This window comes from Rhineura floridana, chromosome 3 (genome assembly GCF_030035675.1).
Source record: "Rhineura floridana isolate rRhiFlo1 chromosome 3, rRhiFlo1.hap2, whole genome shotgun sequence".
Taxonomy (NCBI): Eukaryota; Metazoa; Chordata; class Lepidosauria; order Squamata; family Rhineuridae; genus Rhineura; species Rhineura floridana.
Window position 1 is genome coordinate 25,626,290 of NC_084482.1, and position 20,485 is coordinate 25,646,774.

The following is a 20,485-nucleotide window of genomic DNA, read 5'->3' on the forward strand; positions in this document are numbered from 1 at the left end:
ATGAGTTCCTACGTAGCCAATTCTTTCTATAAGCAAAATCAAAATGTTCCTGCCTATTCAATGCAAAGTTATGGGAATTATGGATCTGTGTCTGAGGTTCAGCCATCCAGGTATTGCTACAGTGGGCTGGATCTGAGCATTACATTCCCTTCATCTGGGGCTTCCAACTCTCTGAACGGTGTGGACATGTCTTCAACCCCCAGATCTAACCCCGAGCGACCTTCCTGTACAGTCATGGGATCTTCAGGGCACACTTTAGGCAGAGACGACCAGACCTCTCTAAACCCAGGAATTTACAGTCAGAAAGCTTGTGGCCCCACTACCAGCAACAACAACAGTACTCCGTTGGAAGATAGATCTAAGAGCAGTGGGGAAATCAAGAGTGAACCGGTGCAAACAGCCCAGCAAAGCGGGCAGCCAATGCACCAACAGCAGCAGCACCAACAGCAGCAGCAGCAGCAGCAGCACCAACAGCCACCTCAAATATATCCGTGGATGACCAAACTACACATGAGCCACGGTAAACTTTCGCTTCTCGATTTTGTTTCACAGGATTTGCCTTGGTTTTATAGGCCATACGGGGCAAATAATAAGGGGGGAAAAAACGTGGGGTCGTAAATTTTACGACTAAGGCATCAATTGCTCGTAAAACTGTCCACTAAAAGGCTTAGAGGCTATATACGCCCAAATTTATGACGGCATAATTGATTCATAGAAACAAAACGGGTATAAAGGCAATATTCCATTTTTGGTTGGGGGGAAAGAAGGAAAGATTTTTAGGGGGAGGAATAACTTGGAGAGGCGCACGTTCTTGAAGAGAAGGGCTTCTGGTTTTTTCAAACCTTAACCACATCATTCGACAAGCCCTGAGTTTTGCCTCCTTTCCTAACCTAGGGAAATGGACGAGTTGAAATAATTTTTCCTGCTTCTACGCACTTCCTCGTGGTTGAAGTAGAAAGCATTTCACTAGGGACCAACCTTAGCTTAAAACTTTAATGAGAAAGTGTTGGGAAAATGTCACTCATCAATTTACCATTCAAAATAGACATTTTTTTAAAAAAGTGTTCTGAGAAGAACCAAGAAATCTCTGTTTTTCCTTGTCTTTACCATTGAATATAGACATTTTTTTAAAGAAAGTGTTCTGAGAAGAACCAAGAAATCTGTTTGATCTTTCTTGTTCTTTCTCTCTTTCATACATTTTGCTTTTCCCTTCCCTTCCCTTCAATATTATTATTATTATTATTATTATTATTATTATTATTATAGCTTTTTTTTTTAATCCGGTGTCTTCTATCTTACAGAAGCAGATGGCAAACGTTCCAGAACCAGCTACACACGCTACCAAACTCTGGAACTAGAAAAAGAATTTCATTTTAACAGATATCTTACCCGCCGGAGGCGCATAGAGATTGCCAACAACCTGTGTTTGAATGAGAGGCAAATCAAAATATGGTTTCAAAATCGGAGGATGAAATGGAAGAAAGATTCCAAATTGAAAAGCAAAGAGTCTCTCTAGGTAGAAGCCTGGGCTCAGGGTGGGGTGGGGAAGTCAGTTCATATTGACCCGGGTGGCTGTAGTTGTTGTAACCTACCTTGAGAAAAGTTTTCTTTGGGAGGTGGGGAGAGAAAAGGGGCGGGTGGGGGGAAGCGTGGCAGACTGGACTGAACTACATACGCTGGCAAATCTATTAGACAAAGGCGTTCTCATATTAGTATGCAAACAGACCCTTTAGCTTTCAAGCTAGAATTCAGTGTAAAGCTCTCCGGAGTTTTCAGCACACCCCTATCATCTAACCTGCGTCCCTTTACGTTGGGAGGAAATAACGTTGGTGTAATGAAAATCAAGCCTAGAGTCAATGGGCGACATTCGACAAGTCCTTTAAAAAAAAGATTACAATGAATATAGGAATTATCAGCTTAGGGAAAGAACTCGAAGCCCAACCTATGCAAAAAACAAAAAAAAACAGGGGATCATCAGTACTTTTTGCAACTCCTAAGGCCCCGATCCTAAACGCCAGTCTTGGAATGCGTGGTAGTTTATGTCTATGTCCAATGCGGTTGACGCTATAAACATGTGAGTACTTATTTGTGAGCAAGTCCCACTGAAGTCAATGGGTACTTCCTTCCGAGTAAACGTGCACAGAATCGGGCTGCACGATCTAGGTGTGTGAGAATGTTTACTTCTTGTGTGGATTGTGAATTTCCACACAACGTAGTTTCCTAGATGCACTTAACCTGAAATGTGGGAGGGAAATATGCTCGTTATGAGATGTGTTCTTCTCGGGAGGGGTTGTTTCATTGTATTATTCAACCCCCCTCCTCCCCATTGACTTATTTTTGTATTATTTGCATATGAAAGAAAGTGAATGGACTATGAGCAAATCTGCATTACCATCTCTCCTGTGAGATATTTGTGCAAAAATATTAAAGCACTGTTGGGTTGGGGGAGGGGGGGAAGTGTGGATTCTTCTGACTTAAATATTCCTGTGTATTTATTGGTTGCGTAATTAATGTAGCTTTGCAAAATAATAATAATAATAATAATAATAATAATAACTCTGAACTCTTATACAAATGTACACTTTTTGTTTACATGTAGTCCATTTTAGACACCTTTCCCCTTCCTTCCCCAAGATGTTGTATTCCACATATTTATTGGTTGTAATATCATATGTGAAAGGCCATGGAACATATATATTTTGTCATATTGAATAAACGCAAAAAAAAAAAAAACACCCTTCAGCAACTAAGGCCAATTTTGGATTGTGGGGCTGGGGGGGGGAGGAAAACGTATTTGAGGTGCCTTTTCTTCAATGCTATCCAAACTTCACTTCTAGCTCCCCACCCCTGTCAATTGCTTGTTAGTTTCCAAATTTATACAAGCAGAACAAATCCTGCTAAACTTTAGGCAGGATCTATTCAAAGTTCAGCATTTGTGAAGTCCTGCTGATTTCAGTGGGAGAGTTAAGCACAAATTTCTCCCACTGAAATAAATGGGACCTCAAAGTGCTAAATTATGGATGGAACAAGTCTTTAAAGTGAAGCCTAGAGTCCCATTCAAACCAAAGGGATTTATTTCAAACGCAAGTTGGAGGCAAGCCCCACTGATTGCAAGGGAATAATCTCAAGTAAGGGTCACAGTGGAAATCGCTCAAACCCTACTATTTTACCTCAAATGGACTAAGGTTTGGGATTTTATGTATCTTATGTTGCCCCTGCTGCGTCCCCAAGAAAAGAACTTTGGGTGATGTGTACTTGATTGCAGGTCTCTTCACAAGCTCTCTTGCATGAATGCCTTTTTCTGAACTGTTGAACAATTCTTGACTTGTCCTGGTATTTGCACAACATAGAGTATAGATCTTCAAAAGTCCTCCAAAGGTCTTCATATGTTTGCTTCATTTCCCTTCCTGATAGTTCCTTCCCTACCCATAGTTTACAAGAACTTAATAGTCCAGATACAAGCAAGACTGCATTTCTCAAGTACCTATTGATTACCTTTTAAATCCAGTTGCACAGAATCACTGGGACAGGCTCCCTCCTCCCCTTTCAGATAACTTTCCATCGACATTAAGTGAAAGTTAGGCAGAAACTGGGTGATTTGTGAAGGCAATAGATCTTTTTGAGATCCTCTGTATGAATGTGTGATTACTAGAACAAGTATGATCAGATCGAAGAGAATGGTACGATTTAATTCTAGGGTGGGTGAAACTTTAGTCTGGGTGGTTTTGGGACATTTCTCTGGTTAAGGTGTAATATAAGAAAGGAAATAGTCATCCACACTTTTGGAAACCTGTATATCTTTCTCAGTGTGTTTGAAGACATCCCTCTGTGCTGCTTCTTCTTCTTCTTCTTCTTCTTCTTCTTCTCCTCCTCCTCCTCCTCCTCCTCCTTATATGGTGGTGTTTTTGGATTCAATAGTGTAGAAGTTTGGGGCTATGCATATGCAGGCCTATGGAAATTTGATAGGGACAAAACTGTGCATATATGTTTCATGTAAGTGAGTGTTTCACCAGACATACACCAACCTTCTCTCTCTCTCTCTCTCTCTCTCTCTCACACACACACACACACACACACACGCACACGCGCGCGCGCGCGCACGCACACACACCGGAGGTCATGCCTGAGGTGTTTTCTGAGCTATTTACAGTACAAACGCTTGGGAGAGACCCTCAATGGCTCAATAAACCTTTACAGTATTTCCTTTACACATTTCAAACAATGGAGCAGTTTCCTGAACCTAGAAACAAAAAATATTTTTAACGATAGTGGAAGCTTTTAAGGGTAAACTGGCTCTGCCTCCTAAGGTTCCTAGCTTGGCGTGGAGCCTCTCCGACTTAAATAATGCTCTGTTCCTGTAGTTTATTGATATTATATTGTTGTAATTATTATTGAAAGTACTCTTTGATAAGATCAAATAATACTGTCAGTAAGGCGGTGACAATTTATGTTATGGCAATTTTACAGTCCACTTGAAAGTCCCCTTTTCCTCCCCTTTCCTCGCTTAACTTGTCATCTGATTTGATTTTACGCAAATATCAGTCAAATCACCTAAAGGAGATCAAAGTGCTGGGTTTTCTCCATTTCCTTTCTGTTTGATCTAAGTGGTGCTGTTTTTTATTGTCTTGTGGTGGCTTTGCAAATCACGCGTGGCTTCCAGAGAGGAATAACAACAGCAACAAACAAAAACCTGGAACATTCTATAGAAAGAAAGAGGGTTGATTTTTGAAAATAATTAGCTATCCGGTGCAAATCTATGGAGTGGTCACTGAGTCACCGAAACAGACTTGGAAGATCTGAGTAACTGTGCTATTAAACCGAAGGGGGTTGTTATTACATCTGCTTCATTCTTTCTGGTCTTAAGCTTTTCTGCTAAACCCTAAACCCTGGTGTTTCCTTTCTCTTTAATCGGGAGTCTGCCAAGGAATGATTGGGCTTGACAGGTTGGGGTTAACAAAATCAGATGCACTTTTGTTTTATCTTAAAAGAGGGGTGGAGGGAGGGAGGGAGAGAGAGAGAGAGAGAAGCCTTTACGCACATAGCAGTCCAAAACTTTTCCATTACCATAACGCGAACCAGCCGGGTATATATGCAGACTTATGATTAATTATTCGTTTATCCAGCGAACAACGTGGGTCTATTTGGGCCTCTTCCCTGTCTTTTTAAAAAGTAATTTTTCAGGACTGATTAATATTTGGTTGTTGGGCTTGTCGTTGACTTTTGCTATTCAATACCTAACAGCCCCCCCTTCCTCTTTTCAGTCCCTTCCTATACAGCTCTTGCAAAAACCAAGAAGGAAATGAAACATCGCTTACCTTTCACTGTCATCCGTGTCAACACAGTGGGGACTTTAAAAAGGCCTCCAAACAAGAAAGGAAGGGAGAGGGAAGGGGGAAAAAATGACAGACCCAAAGTTCCTCTGCGTGTCTGTGAGCTTTCAAAGAGAAGATGAAAATAATAATAATAATCCAGGAAATAAAAATAATAATCCAGGACTTTTTGAGCCAAAGCTTTTACTTTCCCTGAGAACATTAGCAGAAATACCCATGGCTTCTAAGTGAATTTAGTACTGTAGTTTAAAACTTTTGAAGGTTATTTATGTGGATAGCCCAAAGCAAAAGCCCTGAATGGCTCTCGGTGAGCACGTGATGTCATTAAACTAAGTTTTATGGTTTGGGGGAGCTGACATACCCACAATATATTTACATCATATATAATCTTAACTGTCCACCATCGCAGCTGCTAGAGCTGTTTAATGCTGGGACAGTGGGACAAGGCAGTTAGTGCGGATTACGACGTCTCGGGCTGCTGTTAGGGAAGGTACATCTTCCCAAATGGATCCCTGGCGAGATCAGTAAGTTCATTTCTTTCTTTCTTTCTTTCTTTCTTTCTTTCTTTCTTTCTTTCTTTCTTTCTTTCTTTCTTTCTTTCTTTCTTTCTTTCTTTCTTTCTTTCTTTTGCGCCTCCCCCACGCCACCCCTCCCCGCTTCTAACACAGTCTCTAGCTTTCTCGTGGAGGGGGCGGAGGGGAAGAGTAGGAATTCAGTTGCACCTTGGCTACAGAGTTTGGGGGAGGGGGGAGTGTGTTGTGCATAAGGCTTCCCCCCTCTGGTGTGGTGATGGTGGGGGAGCTTTCTGAGTGGGACGCCGAGTGGCGGTGATCAGGCAGCAAGATCAGAGCTTTGTTCCCCTTCCTGACTTCCTCGGGGCTTGGTGGAACGTCAGATAAGGACCCACACCTTCCTCGACTATTAGGCAGAGATTGGTTTGCTCCCTTCTCCTCCCACCCCCTTTCTACACCTCTCTGCAGACATTCAAGACTTGATGGGGGGCGGCGGGGTGGGTGGGTTCCCGGGTGGGTTCCCCCGTCTAAAGCAGAAACTGGTGTCAAGAAGTTTCAGCCGCGGATTGCTGTTGGATTGAGAGATACTGTTAAATGTCCCCATGTACATGAGTAGCTCCAAATGCAGAGGTAGAAGAAACAAAGAAGTGGGTGGGAGTAAGGTGCATGCGTGTTGGAGATAGGCTGGGAGGTCTCGGTGGTTTTGGCAGGTGGGGGTACAGGAAGGCAATAGGGAAAGGTTGGAGCTAGGCCGGAAAGTCTCGCCAGATCTGTGTGCTGGGGATAAACAAATGGAGAGAAAGTTGGGGGGGGGAGAGAGAGAGAGGAGGTGTCCCATCAGCATTGTATAAATCCGTGTTCAGAAGCTGGCCTCTATCTTCTCTTCTGTCTTGGCATCCTTCCCACGACCTCTGTTTGCCCAGGCGAAATATATGTATTATATATTGTGTGCTCGTGTGTGGGTCTCTTTAATGCAACTGCCACTGAGATTCAAGCGGCAGTTTTTTTACCCAGGGGTGTGTGTGCGTGTGTGTGTGTGTGTGTGCGTGTGTATGTGATGAATTGGCTGAGCTTGGAACTAGGATGATCGGGTTCATATCTGGCCTCTGTCAGAAACTACCTCGGTGGCCTTAGGTGAGGCACTATATCTCCCACTTCACCTGGGGGTAATAACGGATGCCTGAGATAATTCGAATGAAGCGCTTTGCACGCTCAGAAAGCGCCGTGGAAATGCTGTTATAATAATTTGATATATCCTTGCATTTGTCCTCAGTTTATTCCTGCATTTGTCCTTTCTCAGTTCCCTTGAGGCATTGATGGGATTCACTTAGGATGATACCCAGGAAAGCTCATCAAAATAAACCAATTATTCTCTTCAGAGTGCTACAGAACTTTGGATGGTTCACCATAATTCCACACTGAAAGGCCAGATTTTGCTGGGACTGTGTCTTTATGTATGGATTTGCTGGGAAAGTGCTAGCTTATATTGATAGCTCCTGAAGTGAGAATCAATTGCAAGTTGCTTAGGCCAGAGCCAGAGCGTGCAAGTGTCCTGCTCCTTTCCTACCCTTGCTTATTTGGACACCAAGTGTGAAACAGCTGCTCCTTGTGATCTGCTTCCCAAAGAACTATGCTTAAAATTCAGGCGCAACTGACACATTGATGCCATCCTCAGTGAGTGGAGAAATTACGGTAGGGATATCAACCAACCGATCCTTCCTCTGCCCCAACTACCATAGCACTGAAGGTAAAGGCAACAATTAGGGTAGGGCTGCGTATTCTTGTGTTTGGCGTCTTTGGCTCGTTGGTACGTGAGAGTCTGTCCCAGTTATTCCAACAACTTGAGACCAGTCAGAAGGCATCCTGCATTTTGTTTTGGTCGCCTTGCTTGGTTTCCAAAGGATTGGCATTGGTGACAGTCACCCGCAAAAGTTGATTTGGGAACAGGAATAGGAGGTTCAATTGGATGAGAGGAAGGTCAGAAAATGGGGGGAAGCGGTTTGCAAGATTCCATGACAGCTGAGGCTTGAGGACTTGAAAACAAGCTACCCAAAAGAACTTCATTGTCTTTCACTTAGGTAGTTGGCTGTAGCAACCTTCAGTAGGTTCAGTAGATTAGTGGGTAGACCTTCAGAAATGACTCTCAGAGGTTCTCAGTAGAAATATTCAAGGACATCGCCTTCTTCGCCTTCCAAATACATCTTTAGAGCAATGGGGAAGAAAGTATCTTCTGAACACATGAACTCTTGGGAATGAAAAAAGAAAATATCCCCTCCCCCTTTATTCGTTTTCCCATACAAACAAAAGAAGGACGTCCCAATTTCCTTAATTGGAAAAACAGCTATTTCTAAAATATCTCCCCGCGCCCCCCTTCAGTTTCCATCCTCCATCTTTCTTTAGGAAAGTGTGGAGATCAAATTTCACTCAGAAAGGTGCCCAATAGGATGTTGTTGAAGCGTTTACCTAAAGAGGACAGCTGTATTTTGTATAGGCCTACACTTCCCTCAAGAAAAGCTGGGCGGCGGGAAGGGAGGGCGGTGATAATCTAAAGGGATAAGATTCTGCTTTCCAGAAATATCATTGACAGCCTGGTTCTGATGATGGCTTTCTGGTGACTTTCTCAGATGGAAAAGTCCGACAGTAGCTGATTTTCCTTTCTTTGTGATTCTTCTAACTGAGGGGAGAGCAGTTTTTATGCTGGATTGATCTACTGTGGGGGGTTTTACTAGGAGCTCAGGATCCACCACCCAGAGCCAGATGCAAAATGTGCTCTTAACCATTAAGGACCAAGGTGCCTCTGAGCACATGCTCAATCCAAGTTTTTGCATTCAGGACCAGAACTGACCTTTCACACAGGAATCCATTCCTGGTTCCTCCCTTCTAAGCTTTCCATTTCAGCAACCTAATTTCGGGTTTTTTTTTTAAAAAAATGTTATTGTTAAACCATTGGGACTCAAAAATTCTTGCCGGTCTACTGCAAATCATCCTGGGATCCACCCACAGATCCTGAATTACCTCCTGCCTAACCCTGTTCTAACCAACTGATCTTCACCATGACCCCCTGGAAGATCCTCCCCATTCCAGTCTCCACCGTGTGCTTGCAATCTGGATAGGCTGGCTGGGAGAAATCAGAAAAGGGGAAGTTAGCACAAGTGTCCATATAAGCAGGCATAAGAGAGGGTCATTTTTAAAAATCAACTAACCCTTTGTTGGGTTCCCAAAGCCTCCATATTCTTCCATCAGTCTTAAGCACTTCCCTAGTCTTCAGTGACAGAGGTTTGGAATACCCACCATCATGAAATATCCTGCTTATTCTTGGGCCTAGGGAAAAGACAAGCACAAGGAGACCAATCAACATTTCAGAAGTTGCCCTGTTTGAGTTTAAAGGGACACAGTCCCGCTTCAGGGCATGGCTCTAAGGTTGCAAGTTCCAGGATATGTCTTTGGAAGGGAAACCCACTGAAATGAACAAGAGGGACTCGTGAATAAACACGTTTATTGGGATGTAAAGCTGTGTAAAAGCAATCACTTAAATGATACAAGGTTGTGGCCTAGGCTGATAGTAAAGGGGCAATAGTGTCCGAAAACAGAGCCATGGTCCAGATGAAGACTTAACATACCTCCCCCACTCCCATTCTTTCTCCAGCATTTTCTCAATGCAAAATCAGGCACACATTCTTTTTCTACACCTCCCCCTTTCTCATTCGCACACGTGCCTTTTGCCTTCAATCAGTCCGATGGAAATTCTACCTGCAGACTTTCTGGCTGACTCAGATGCACACACACCTCTCCTGGGGGCTAAATTCCGTTCTTGTTTCCACCGGATTTGATTTCCATTCCTTAGAGCAGGAGTGTGTGTGGGGGGGAAACCCACACGGGGATTCTCAGCATTGTGCAGCCATGCCTTCATAGCAAAAATATTGTCTGGTGACACCTTCAAGAATTAGGAGCCCTGGTTATTGGGACACCACTGGGATCAATGGGAACATAGGATCAGAGGCTGGAGCCCTTTTAGCCAGAAACCCAACGTTTTCTAAAGTGCCAAAAGACTCTTTGTTCCCCATGTTGCTTCTATATTGTTATCATTTATGGGTGTGCAGTGCCTTTCTTTTGGTGTGGCCATACATGGGCATGGGTGACCATGTTGCCTTCCACTATACAGGTCTGCAGGTTCTTGCATTTTAGTGTGGATATATGTGATCTCCTGTTGGCACAAAGTAGGTCTGTTCAAGGAACATCAAAGCTGATTATTTGCCCATCCAGTCCAGCATCGTCTATTCTGGCAGCAGCTCTCCAGGATCCCAGGCAGAGATCTTTCCCATTAATTGCTACTTGATCCCTTTCACTGAAGATACCAGAGACTGAAGCTGGGATAGTCTGCATACAACAATATGCATTGCCATTGACCTAGACTTCATTCTGTGAAAAAGGACATTAAGATTTCCAGGCAGGGGCTTCTACGGGGAAGAATTGGGTTCAATGTTGTTGGGTTGTTTTTTGCATATTGTGTATTGTGCAATCATAGAATTCAATAGAGCTAAATATTAGGACTTTCACTGGCTTATTATGTGGGGATCATTCCTTTATATATCAGTGGGATGATGTGCATAGGCCCATCCACTACTCTTACTCAGTATTTAGCCAGGGGAACCAAGGCAATTTTTTATTGCATCCAGATAAGCTAAACCTTCTGAAAGATCCTTTATAATTGCAATGGTTCTGTCTTGTGAAAGGAAAGCAGATTATTCCTCTTTAGAAACCTTTCAATCACCTAAGAAAAAGTGAAAGGTACCAAAATAAAAATAAAAATAAAAATTCTAGCTTAGTAGTTCCAGCCTTTACCAGTTTGGACCATACTAGCCACAGGGGGCACTCTTATCATCCTGACCTTCCACAATATCAGAGAGTAGTGATACTGGAAACAGAGATTTCTGAGTGAGCCTATATGTGTGTTTGAATCTTTGCTAAAGATTATACCTTCCCTGCAAATTAGTCTGACAGAGACTATTTTATTCTGGAAGTACATACTTGATAGGAAAGAGTCCTATATCTAACTAACTAGCTAAGTTGGAGCTGCAAACACGAGGCCTAGTGTTTGCCCTCATGCTTGGAGGAGAAGGAGAGACAAAGGGAATATGTCTGCTCTCCCTCACAAGAGAAAGAAGTAAGGAGGAGGGAAGGAATTGTGATCAACATCCTTTGCATATTAGTCTAGCAGGAAGGAAGAGACAGCAGGAGATCAAAGGACAGGTATAGCCTAGCAACCAGGAGGTTTCCTCTCTAGCTACCCTTTTTAACCCCATGCAGCTTCAACGCACAAGTTGGAGTTGAATCACATATTCCAACACCCCTTCTCAATGAGAACTTGGTTCATTCTACAAGGTGCATCTTGCCTCATAGTTTTTGGTGTCGGACTTTGCCCAATGGCTTGATCAAAGCATCAGCTGTCATCTCTTCTGTTGGACAGTAGATCACCTCTAGAAGTCCTTTCTCCCTTATGTGCTTTAGGTAGTGGAACTTCACATCAATGTGCTTCATTCAAGAACTTTGTCCTTCTGATTCTGTGAGTCTTATGCAAGCTTGATTGTCCTCAAATATTCTGATAGGCTCTGGTTCAGATATGCTCAAGTCTCGTAGAAGCTTGAGTAGCCACAGCATTTCCTTTCATGCCTCATCAGCTGATATGTACTCTGCCTCAGTAGATGAGTGTGCTACAGTCTCTTGCTTTTGACTTGTCCAGCAGATAAGTGACTGCCCATAGTAGAGCAAGTTTCCACTGGTTGACTTACGATCTTTGGTGTCTCCAGCCCAGTCAGCATCATTATATCCTAGAAGCTTAGGCTCTTGAGTAGCTGATAGCTTTGGTTTTAAGTTTGCAGTGCCTTTCAGATATCTTGCCACTCTCTTGACTGCTTCCCAGTCTTTCTTGTTTGGCAAGCTGGTTTTTCTGCATAGATATCCCACTACTACCACCACGTCTGGTCTGGTTATTGTGCTGATGTATAGGAGTTTCCCTATAGCTTGTCTGTACCTTTCATTGTCTTCCCAGGGTTGATTGTTCTGGTCTGGTTTCAAGTATCCTACTTCCATTGGTGTAGGTGCTGGATGTGCATCCTTCAGTCCTAGACTCTCAAGTAGGTCTTGAATCTTTTGTTTTTGATTTAGAAGAAAGGATCCATCGCCCTCTCTTTCAATTTGTACTCCAAGGTAGTATGTGATGTCGCCTAGACAATTCACTTCAACTTCCTCGTTTAGATTATTTACTAACTCTTGTTTGTCTTGTGGACTCTCATAAGTCAGTAGTAAATCATCTACATAAATCAAAATATAAGTCCATTTGTTGTTCTTGAATCTGCTGTACAGGCATTTGTCTGCTTCGCCTCTTTTATAGCCTTGTTTCAAGAGCATTTGGTTCAGTTTGTCATCCCATGCTCTTGCAGCTTGTTTCAGTCCATAGATGCTCTTTTGCAGTTTGCATACTAGAGTTTCCTTTCCTGGTATTCCAAAACCTGGTGGTTGTTGCATGTAGATTTCCTCTTCTATTTCTCCATACAAGAACGCTGTTTTTATATCCATGTGTTCCACCTGCATTTTCTTGTTAGCAGCGACACTCAGGAGTGTCCTGATTGTTGTATGCTTGACTACAGGAGCAAAAGTTTCATAGTAGTCTTGTCCATACTTTTGAGAGTATCCTTTGGCCACTAGTCTTGCCTTGTATCTCTCAATGTTTCCTTCAGCATTTGGCTTTTTCTTGAATACCCACTTGCAACCTACATCTTTCCTTCTTTGAGGAAGCTTGGTAAGTGTCCAAGTTTTGTTCTTGTGTAGAGCTTCCAGCTCTTCATTGGCTGGCTGCCTCCACCTCTCAGCTTCAGCTTTGGGTAAGGCTTCAATATCTTTCCAGGTCTCTGGCTCTGGAAGTTCATCAGCTCTTGCAAGGTAGGACAGTCTCAGTGGAGGTACACCTCTGTTGGTGCGGTTAGAGCGTCTTGGTACAGGATTCTCTGCTGCCCCTTCTGGCTGTGCAGGTTCCCCTTCTTGCTCTGATTCCTCACAGTCCTCCAGCGCTGGCATGTTGCTGTAATCTGTAGTACTGTATGGTATTTCTACTTTATCTTCTTCACCGTTGTGGTCTTGGAATGGTGCCCCTTCTGGTTGGAATGCACCTTGACCTTCATCAAAGTAGACAACTCTTTGGATTTCAATCCTTTCTGTTTTGGGATTTAGGATTCTGTATCCCTTTTGTTTTGAAGAATATCCAACGAAGATTCCTTCCTTTGTAGTGTTGTCCAATTTGGTTATCTTCTGGTGTGGAATGTGACCGTACACTTTTGATCCAAACACCTTTATATGAGCCAAACTGGGTATGTGTCCATACCATAATTTGAATGGAGTCTTGTTGCCATTCACCTTTGTTGGCAAATAATTCTGTAGATAGGTTGCCACTGCCTCTCCCCAATGTTTCTGTGGGAGATTGGCATCTTCTAGCATTGATCTCACCATCTCAATAAGAGTTCTGAATTTTCTCTCCGAGATGCCATTCTGTTCTGGGTTGTGGGGTACAGTGGTCTGATGTTCAATCCCATGTTCACGCAGAAACTACTGGGTAGCATGAGACATGTATTCCCCTCCATTGTCAGAACGTAGAATTTGTGGCTTTCTCTAAAATTTAGTGGTCACCATTGCAACATATTCTTTGGCTTTCTGAAGCATTTGCCCCTTCTCCTTCAGCATATAGATTACAGTGAATCTTGAATAGTCATCAATAAAACTGACAATGTATTTATTTCCACCATTTGAAGGAATTGGCATTTCACTAATGTCTCTGTGAATCAACTCTAGGGGGTGCTTAGTCTTCCTTTCACTCTGCTTAGGAAAACTTGGTCTTGTCCCTTTAGCCTTCTCACAGCATGTACATCTCCCCTTTTCTTGGCAGGGTTCAATTTTCATGCCTCTTACTAAATTATTATTTTGAAGAGTATTAATCTTTGCAATATCTTTGTGCCCAAGCCTTATGTGCCACAGGTGCAAACATGACTTGCTACAGCAGTCCTTTACAACATTAGCTTCTGGACTTTGCTGATCAATTTCATACATTCCCTTTCTCTTAGTAGCTGTTCATATAATTACACCATCTCAAGAAATTGCACAGGAATCTTGTTCAAATAGCACTGAACATTCTTTATTGGTTGCTTCACTGACTGAGATCAAATTATTAGAAATTCCTGGAGTCCAGAGTACATTTTTAAGGTAACTCTCTTTAGCGCCGCTTGGCATCTGGCAGACCAGCTTTGCATCCCCTTCGCCCTTTATGGGCACTTCCCGTGAGTCAGCAACTTTGACTGAGCCTCCACGTGGGGTTAGAGTTTCAAATAGGGTCTTTGCATTTATCAGATGATCACTTGCTCCTGAATCTACATAGACTTTATTATTACAACATTTTTCAACATGTATTACTTGTACACTGTTGGCATCTTTCTTGTCTGTCTTTTTAAATCCTTTATTTTGTCCCTCAGACTTCCCTTTCTGGTTGCACTGATTTTTAAGGTGGGTTTCTGAACCACATAAATAGCAGTGTTTAGATCTAGCATCTTTTTATTGCCTCTTTTGTTCTCCAAATCTTCATATGACTGGCAGTCGGCCAGGAGTTTGTTTACTAAGGAAAGAGGAGATGCAGCTCTTTCACTCTCTTGAAAGAATTGTTCCCTCACTTCTGATATAATTTCATTTAAAGTCATTTGCTGTTGTTGCAATATGAGGCAGAAAGTATTCATGGATTTTGGGAGGGAATCTAGAAACAAAGCAATCTGTATGGGCTGGTCCAGCCTCGTCCAGGCTTCTTCTATTCCCTGAATTAACACCATAAATTAGTGAGGTGTTCTTCAAATGAATCATCCCTCATTTGTAAGTTAATAAGACTTTGTAACATTGAAATTAAATGTCCTTGGCTTTTTGGCTGGTGGTTAGACTCCAGTGCAATCCACATCTCTCTGGCATTCTTGCAATTTATGATCAAAGGGATTTGTGAGTTACTCACACATTTGACTATGAGGTCCTGAGCTTTTTCGTCTTTCTCTGTCCAAACTCTCTTTACTTCCTGAGAGGCATCTGGTCCCGGTTCCGCATCTCTGATCACTTCCATTAACTTCTGTTGCTTTAAGTGACATCCCATCTGAAACTTCCAGTTTCCAGGTGAAAGCTTGTTGAGGCTTAGCTGTTGTTCCACAGTAGACATCCTTAAGAAAAAGGCTTAACTCTTTACTGACTAATCTCTGAAGGTCTTTACTAGCTTCTTTGATTCAAAACACAAAAGCTCCTTTAATTACTCAGATCTCCTTTTTGCATGCTTGGGCCACATAACCTGTCGGAGAGTAGCGATACTGGGAACAGAGATTTCTGAGTGAGCATATATGTGTGTTTGAATCTTTGCTAAAGATTATATCTTCTCTGCCAATTAGTCAGACAGAGACTTTAAGCTTTAAAATAAGAAATAACTACTTTATTCTGGAAGTACATACTTGATAGGAAAGAGTCCTATATCTAACTAACTAGCTAAGTTGGAGCTGCAAACACGAGGCCTAGTGTTTGCCCTCATGCTTGGAGGAGAAGGAGAGACAAAGGGAATATGTCTGCTCTCCCTCACAAGAGAAAGAAGTGAGGAGGAGGGAAGGAATTGTGATCAACATCCTTTGCATATTAGTCTAGCAGGAAAGAAGAGACAGCAGGAGATCAAAGGACAGGTATAGCCTAGCAATCTGGAGGTGTCCTCTCTAGCTACCCTTTTTAACCCCATGCAGCCTCAACCCACAAGTTGGAGTTGAACCACATATTCCAACACACAGTGCCTATGGGAAGCCTAGTCTGCTCTGCAGACATTGAGGTCTTCTTCTGAAGGGGGAATAGAGTGACTGATGTGGGCCTCTTTACCTTTCCTTCACCTGTGAGCAACATTGCATCATATCTGGCAACAGGAGAGTGAAGATGGAAACCTCTTAGGAAAAAGTTGACTGTAGAAGTAGCCTCCTGGAGAAAGACCACACACAACCTGAGTGACTCAGTGGAATGAGACTTGGATGCAAAAAAGAAAGAATGAATGAACGGGAAAAAAGAAAAAGGCAGGAAGGCAGGAAGGCAGGAAGGCAGGAAGGCAGGAAGGCAGGAAGGCAAGGAGGGAGGGAGGGAGGGAGGGAAGGAAGGAAGGAAGGAAGGAAGGAAACTAATATGGTTGTAGTAGAACATTCTGTCTCAAAATATTATTCCTTTGGAAGGAGTCCATTGGATGTTGGCCCTTCCTGAGATGTGCCTATACAGAAAAATGCTTCTTTAAATGGGGGCGGAGGTCTAAGACAGCAGCAGCAGTAGTAGTGGAGAAGAAGGAGAATGAGCCATAGTAGTAGTAGTAGTAGTAGTTGTTGTGCTGTGTGTAGTTGTGTTGCTTAATTTCATTTAAAAGCAGCACCACAGCAGCAGAGAGTAACAGCAGATGTTGAAATGTGAGTGTGCCAGCGTGTGTGTGCATTTGCCTAAGAAAGCAGGCTTTTACCCTGCATCAGCATCACTGAGACTGGAGACTTAGTAAAATAAGAAAAGCTACTTTATTTAGAGAAATACATAGTAGATAGAAAAGGCATACCTAGTTCTAACTAACTAGCTAAGTTGGAGGCATAACTCCCACGTGTAGGAGTCAGCCCCATGCTTAGAGAGAGAGAGACAAAGGGAGTCTCCTCTCTCCTGGACAGCCGGAGGACAAAGGAGTGGAAAGGGTGGAAGGAGGAGCGGCAGGTAAGCTTCCCTAAAGGTGTCACAGTCTAGCTACAGTAGGAAGCCAGTCAGAGCATCACAGGTAAAAGGTAAACAAGCCTATCCATCTGGAGGACCCTAGCCCTATCTTCCCTCTGGAGCTTAAACAAAAGAACAAAACAGGAGTTGCTCTTGCCCCACTTCCAACGGTGGTAGTAGTAGTAGTAGTAGTAGTAGTAGTAGTAGTAGTAGTTTGGTACTTTTCAGCTCTTTGGCACAAGAACTTGGAGGAGATGATAGCAAAAACAGCTCATTGGAGAATCAAATGGTTCCCATTTGAGGGTAACTAGTTAAAAACAAAGCAAAAGGGCTTGGCATTCCAAACATGCACAGCTGAAGGGTTGGAAATCTGCCTCAAGTCATGGAGCTCTTGTGCAAAGGAACTCCAGCACTGCCCCAGGGCACTTACATAGGCAACAGATTGCCACTCTGGGCTCCTGCTGGGAGGAAGGGCAGGATATAACTCAAATAATAAACAAATAAACAAATAAATTAAAATATAAAAACAGATGAGCTCCTTGAACATTAGTTGAACTGGGCATTTCTCCTATTTGATATGGTGCTATTAGGAGATGTGCAAAGCTCCCCCCCACACACACTTTATCTCTAGACTGAATACAAAAAGAGATGGTTGCTGGTGCCCTGTTGTCTCATGTCCAGCCATATCTGAAGAATGATGCAGCATTTGGGCATCCCACAATCGCTGTTCTTCAATCTTGGGTCCCCAGATGTTGATGGACTACAACTCCCATCAACCACAGGCAGTTTAGCCAATGGCCAAGGATTATGGGAATTGTAGTCCAACAACATCTGGGGAGCCAAGGTGGAAGAACAGTGCACACACCTGGACCTTCAACACAGTTTTCTCCCATACTCCCTTAAGAACTATATGGGATGCACACATGTAGGTGAGGAAAGATGTTTGCTGTTGCCAGTTGATAGAAAGCTTGTGCTGCAAAGGGAGTTTCTTACCTGGGAGGGGAGAAATCAGACAGTTGCAAGAGGTCAGCCTAAGGTTTAGATTGCAGTCAGAGCTTTGTCACAGTTTATTTTCCCACAGCTTTAAACTATGTCTTCCTTTGGCAAAACCATGAGGAAAAACTCTGGTCCCAATAAATAATGAGATATAATTGGACTGGATTCTCGTTCTCACTCATAGGCAGGGTGTGGCATTCACTTCTGCCAGAAGATGTAGTGGTAATGGTTACTCTTTTAGACTGCTTTTTAGAGGAATTCAGTTCATTCAGGAGAGAGATCTGTTGATTGCTCTTAGCTACTATTGCTAAATGGTACCTCCATGGACACTGGTAAGTGTACCTCCCTCAGCCCCAAGTACTGGACAGCAAACTGCAGGAGATAACCATAGCCTCTGTCCAATGCTTATGCTGCTGCCACTGTTGGAAACAGGATGGTGACCTACATAGGCATTGGTCAGATCCATTAAGAAAGGGATGAGGAGCATGTGGCCTTCCAGACATTCTTGGAATACAACTCCCATCAGCCAGAGTTGTTGGGACAATTCCCATCAGCTTCAGCTAGCATGGCCAATGGCCTGGAATAATGGGTGTTGTAGTCGAATGATGTCTGAAGGGCCACAGGTTCACCATCCTTGGATAATTATTATGTTATAATATATTATTGTTGACTGACAGACAGACAGACAGACAGACAGACAGACAGACAGACAGACACCTGTATATTAGATTTATTTATCATATTTATATCCTGTCTTGCCTCCAAGGAGCTCAAGGTGGCATTTATTGTTCACCCCCTTGATCGTTCAAAGCTAGGCTGAGAGTTGGTGACTGGCTCAAAGTCTCCGTGTCAGTTTCAAGGCCCTGTGGGGATTAGAACATGGCTCTCTGCCCTGTCCAACACTTATACCACTAAACAGATATGCTGTCTACATCCATATTTATCTGTAATTACAGACTTTCAGTTTGGATTCCAATTCATATATCTAAATTATTGTTATACTGTAATATACCTGGATCTTCTCACCTCTGCACCTACAGAAAAGTGAGGGTGAAGGAGAGAGAGAGAAGTTCAACACCCCAACTCAGAGAAGCATTCACAAAGTACTTCATCTATATAATGGGGGAATTAGAGTTATGATTACAGAAAGCCATCTCCATCAATTCCCTTGTTTCTTTCCTGGTTTTGTTTTCTTTCCCCATAATTGATATTTAGGGGTGGCTGATACTTTCAAGCAGACCTTTCTACTCCTGAAAGATGGAAAGGTAGCTAGAAGATTTGTTCCCTTCTGTGAAATCAAAACTATTTCCAGAATGACAAGGAGCATACCTGGTATGGGAGCACGTGATTCCTGCTCTCCATTCAAGAAGAGGAAATAACACATAGGTGATTATATGTGTGTGAAAGCGAAACAGAAGAAAGCATATTGTGACTGACAGAGGCAATGTGACATTCACACATGCCTGCCACATTCCCATTCTTTCTTCCTTTCTCTCTCCCGTCTTCCCCCACCACTACTTCCAGTAATTCAGTCAAACTTCACTAGTCAGAGCTTTATATTTTATTTTGAGTCAGAAATTATGTTTCATTGTGGGAACTTTTTTAAAAAGAATATAAATATAAGTATAGACCATGTTCTCCCACAGGTAGAGAGGATAGATCACAAATGCTTAACTATTAATCTTGGGCCCTCTCATTTGAAAATAGTTGTAACTCATGGGTATTCACCTTGATATTCTTTCTGAATGACTGGGAATAAAAATTGAACTCCATAGAAAATGACCTTTAAAAAAAACCTCTTGAGTTTGTGCTGTATGCAATAAAATAAAGGTTGGAATGATCTGGGAGGAGGGAGGTGCTATTGTTAGAACCATAGAGATGTCCTACACTGGGATGGACTAGGCACCTTTTTCTTTTCTTTTTTAATGGGGACGCTTTCTCTGTCTACTATGAGTCTCAGCCAGGACACCTTATGATTTGATTTGAAAGAAAGAAAGAAAGAAAGAAAGAAAGAAAGAAAGAAAGAAAGAAAGAAAGAAAGAAAGAAAGAAAGAAAGAAAGAAAGGGAGGGAGGGAGGGAGGGAGGGATTATTAATTTGTTTAGACAGGTATCTCTCCGTATCCCATGGCCTCAGGTCGAGGCACACTGTCAGTCAAAGACTAGACTGCAATTAGAAGCCAAGGCCCCTGGAGTTTCCTTGCAAGCTGACTTGCGGAAATACAACCCTATGTCGATGTCTGAATAGCTGAGCAAAGCTGGCCGGGGAGGGATCAGCGGACTGTGTCCAGTTTGTAAGGCTGGAGGTCTTCCTAAATGCTTATTCTGAGGGTCCCAATAAGGAAATGATGGCGGGGTTCAGCACCTAGCCAAAAGTGTCAGAAAGACCTAGCAGAACGCAGCTTTCAGGCCACCATAGTGAAAAAGATGGGCGGGGGGAGTAACAATCAGAAGATAAAGGACATTGACCAGATAGAGGGTTTGCTTTGACAAGGCATCCAGAAGGTTGAAACGTCACGTTTTAGCAACAAGGACAGCCCGGTTCCATTCCCCCACCTCCTTCCCAGATGTACGCAAGTGTGTAGGAAGAATAACAATTCTCAGGGTTTAGAAGGGAAGCGAATTCCCAGCGAAACCCAATAGGATCCACTTGGGTGTGAATAAATCAGACAATGCAGTCCTATGCGTGTCTTCTCAGAAAGTAAACCGCATTGAGTTCAATGAGACCTACTCCTAGGTCCGTGTGTGCATAGGACTTCAGCCCTAGTATCTTTGCTTTAAAAGTGGGGGGGGGGAGTTTTGCAAACATACTGCCAGCACATCCCGTGCAAATATTTGCATGGAACAAAGTTTTAGTTCCATCTCCATTT

The 20,485-nt window shown here is 42.9% G+C and overlaps 1 protein-coding gene across 1 annotated transcript; it reads left to right on the forward strand.

Annotated features, from left to right (window-relative positions):
- On the forward strand, window positions 1-1,516 carry HOXC5 (homeobox C5). The gene is made up of 2 exons (XM_061615095.1): window positions 1-520; window positions 1,302-1,516. Exons 1-2 carry the CDS (start codon window positions 1-3, stop codon window positions 1,514-1,516), a joined length of 735 nt encoding a protein of 244 aa, XP_061471079.1.
- Window positions 1,517-20,485: the final 18,969 nt, after the last annotated feature.

Bases quoted from the DNA above. Each gene is read 5' to 3' on its own strand.
- HOXC5 (XM_061615095.1), top strand. From the start codon at position 1: ATGAGTTCCTACGTAGCCAATTCTTTCTATAAGCAAAATCAAAATGTT. The intron at 521-1,301 runs GTAAACTTTCGC...TCTATCTTACAG, and splicing joins CAAACTACACATGAGCCACG to AAGCAGATGGCAAACGTTCC.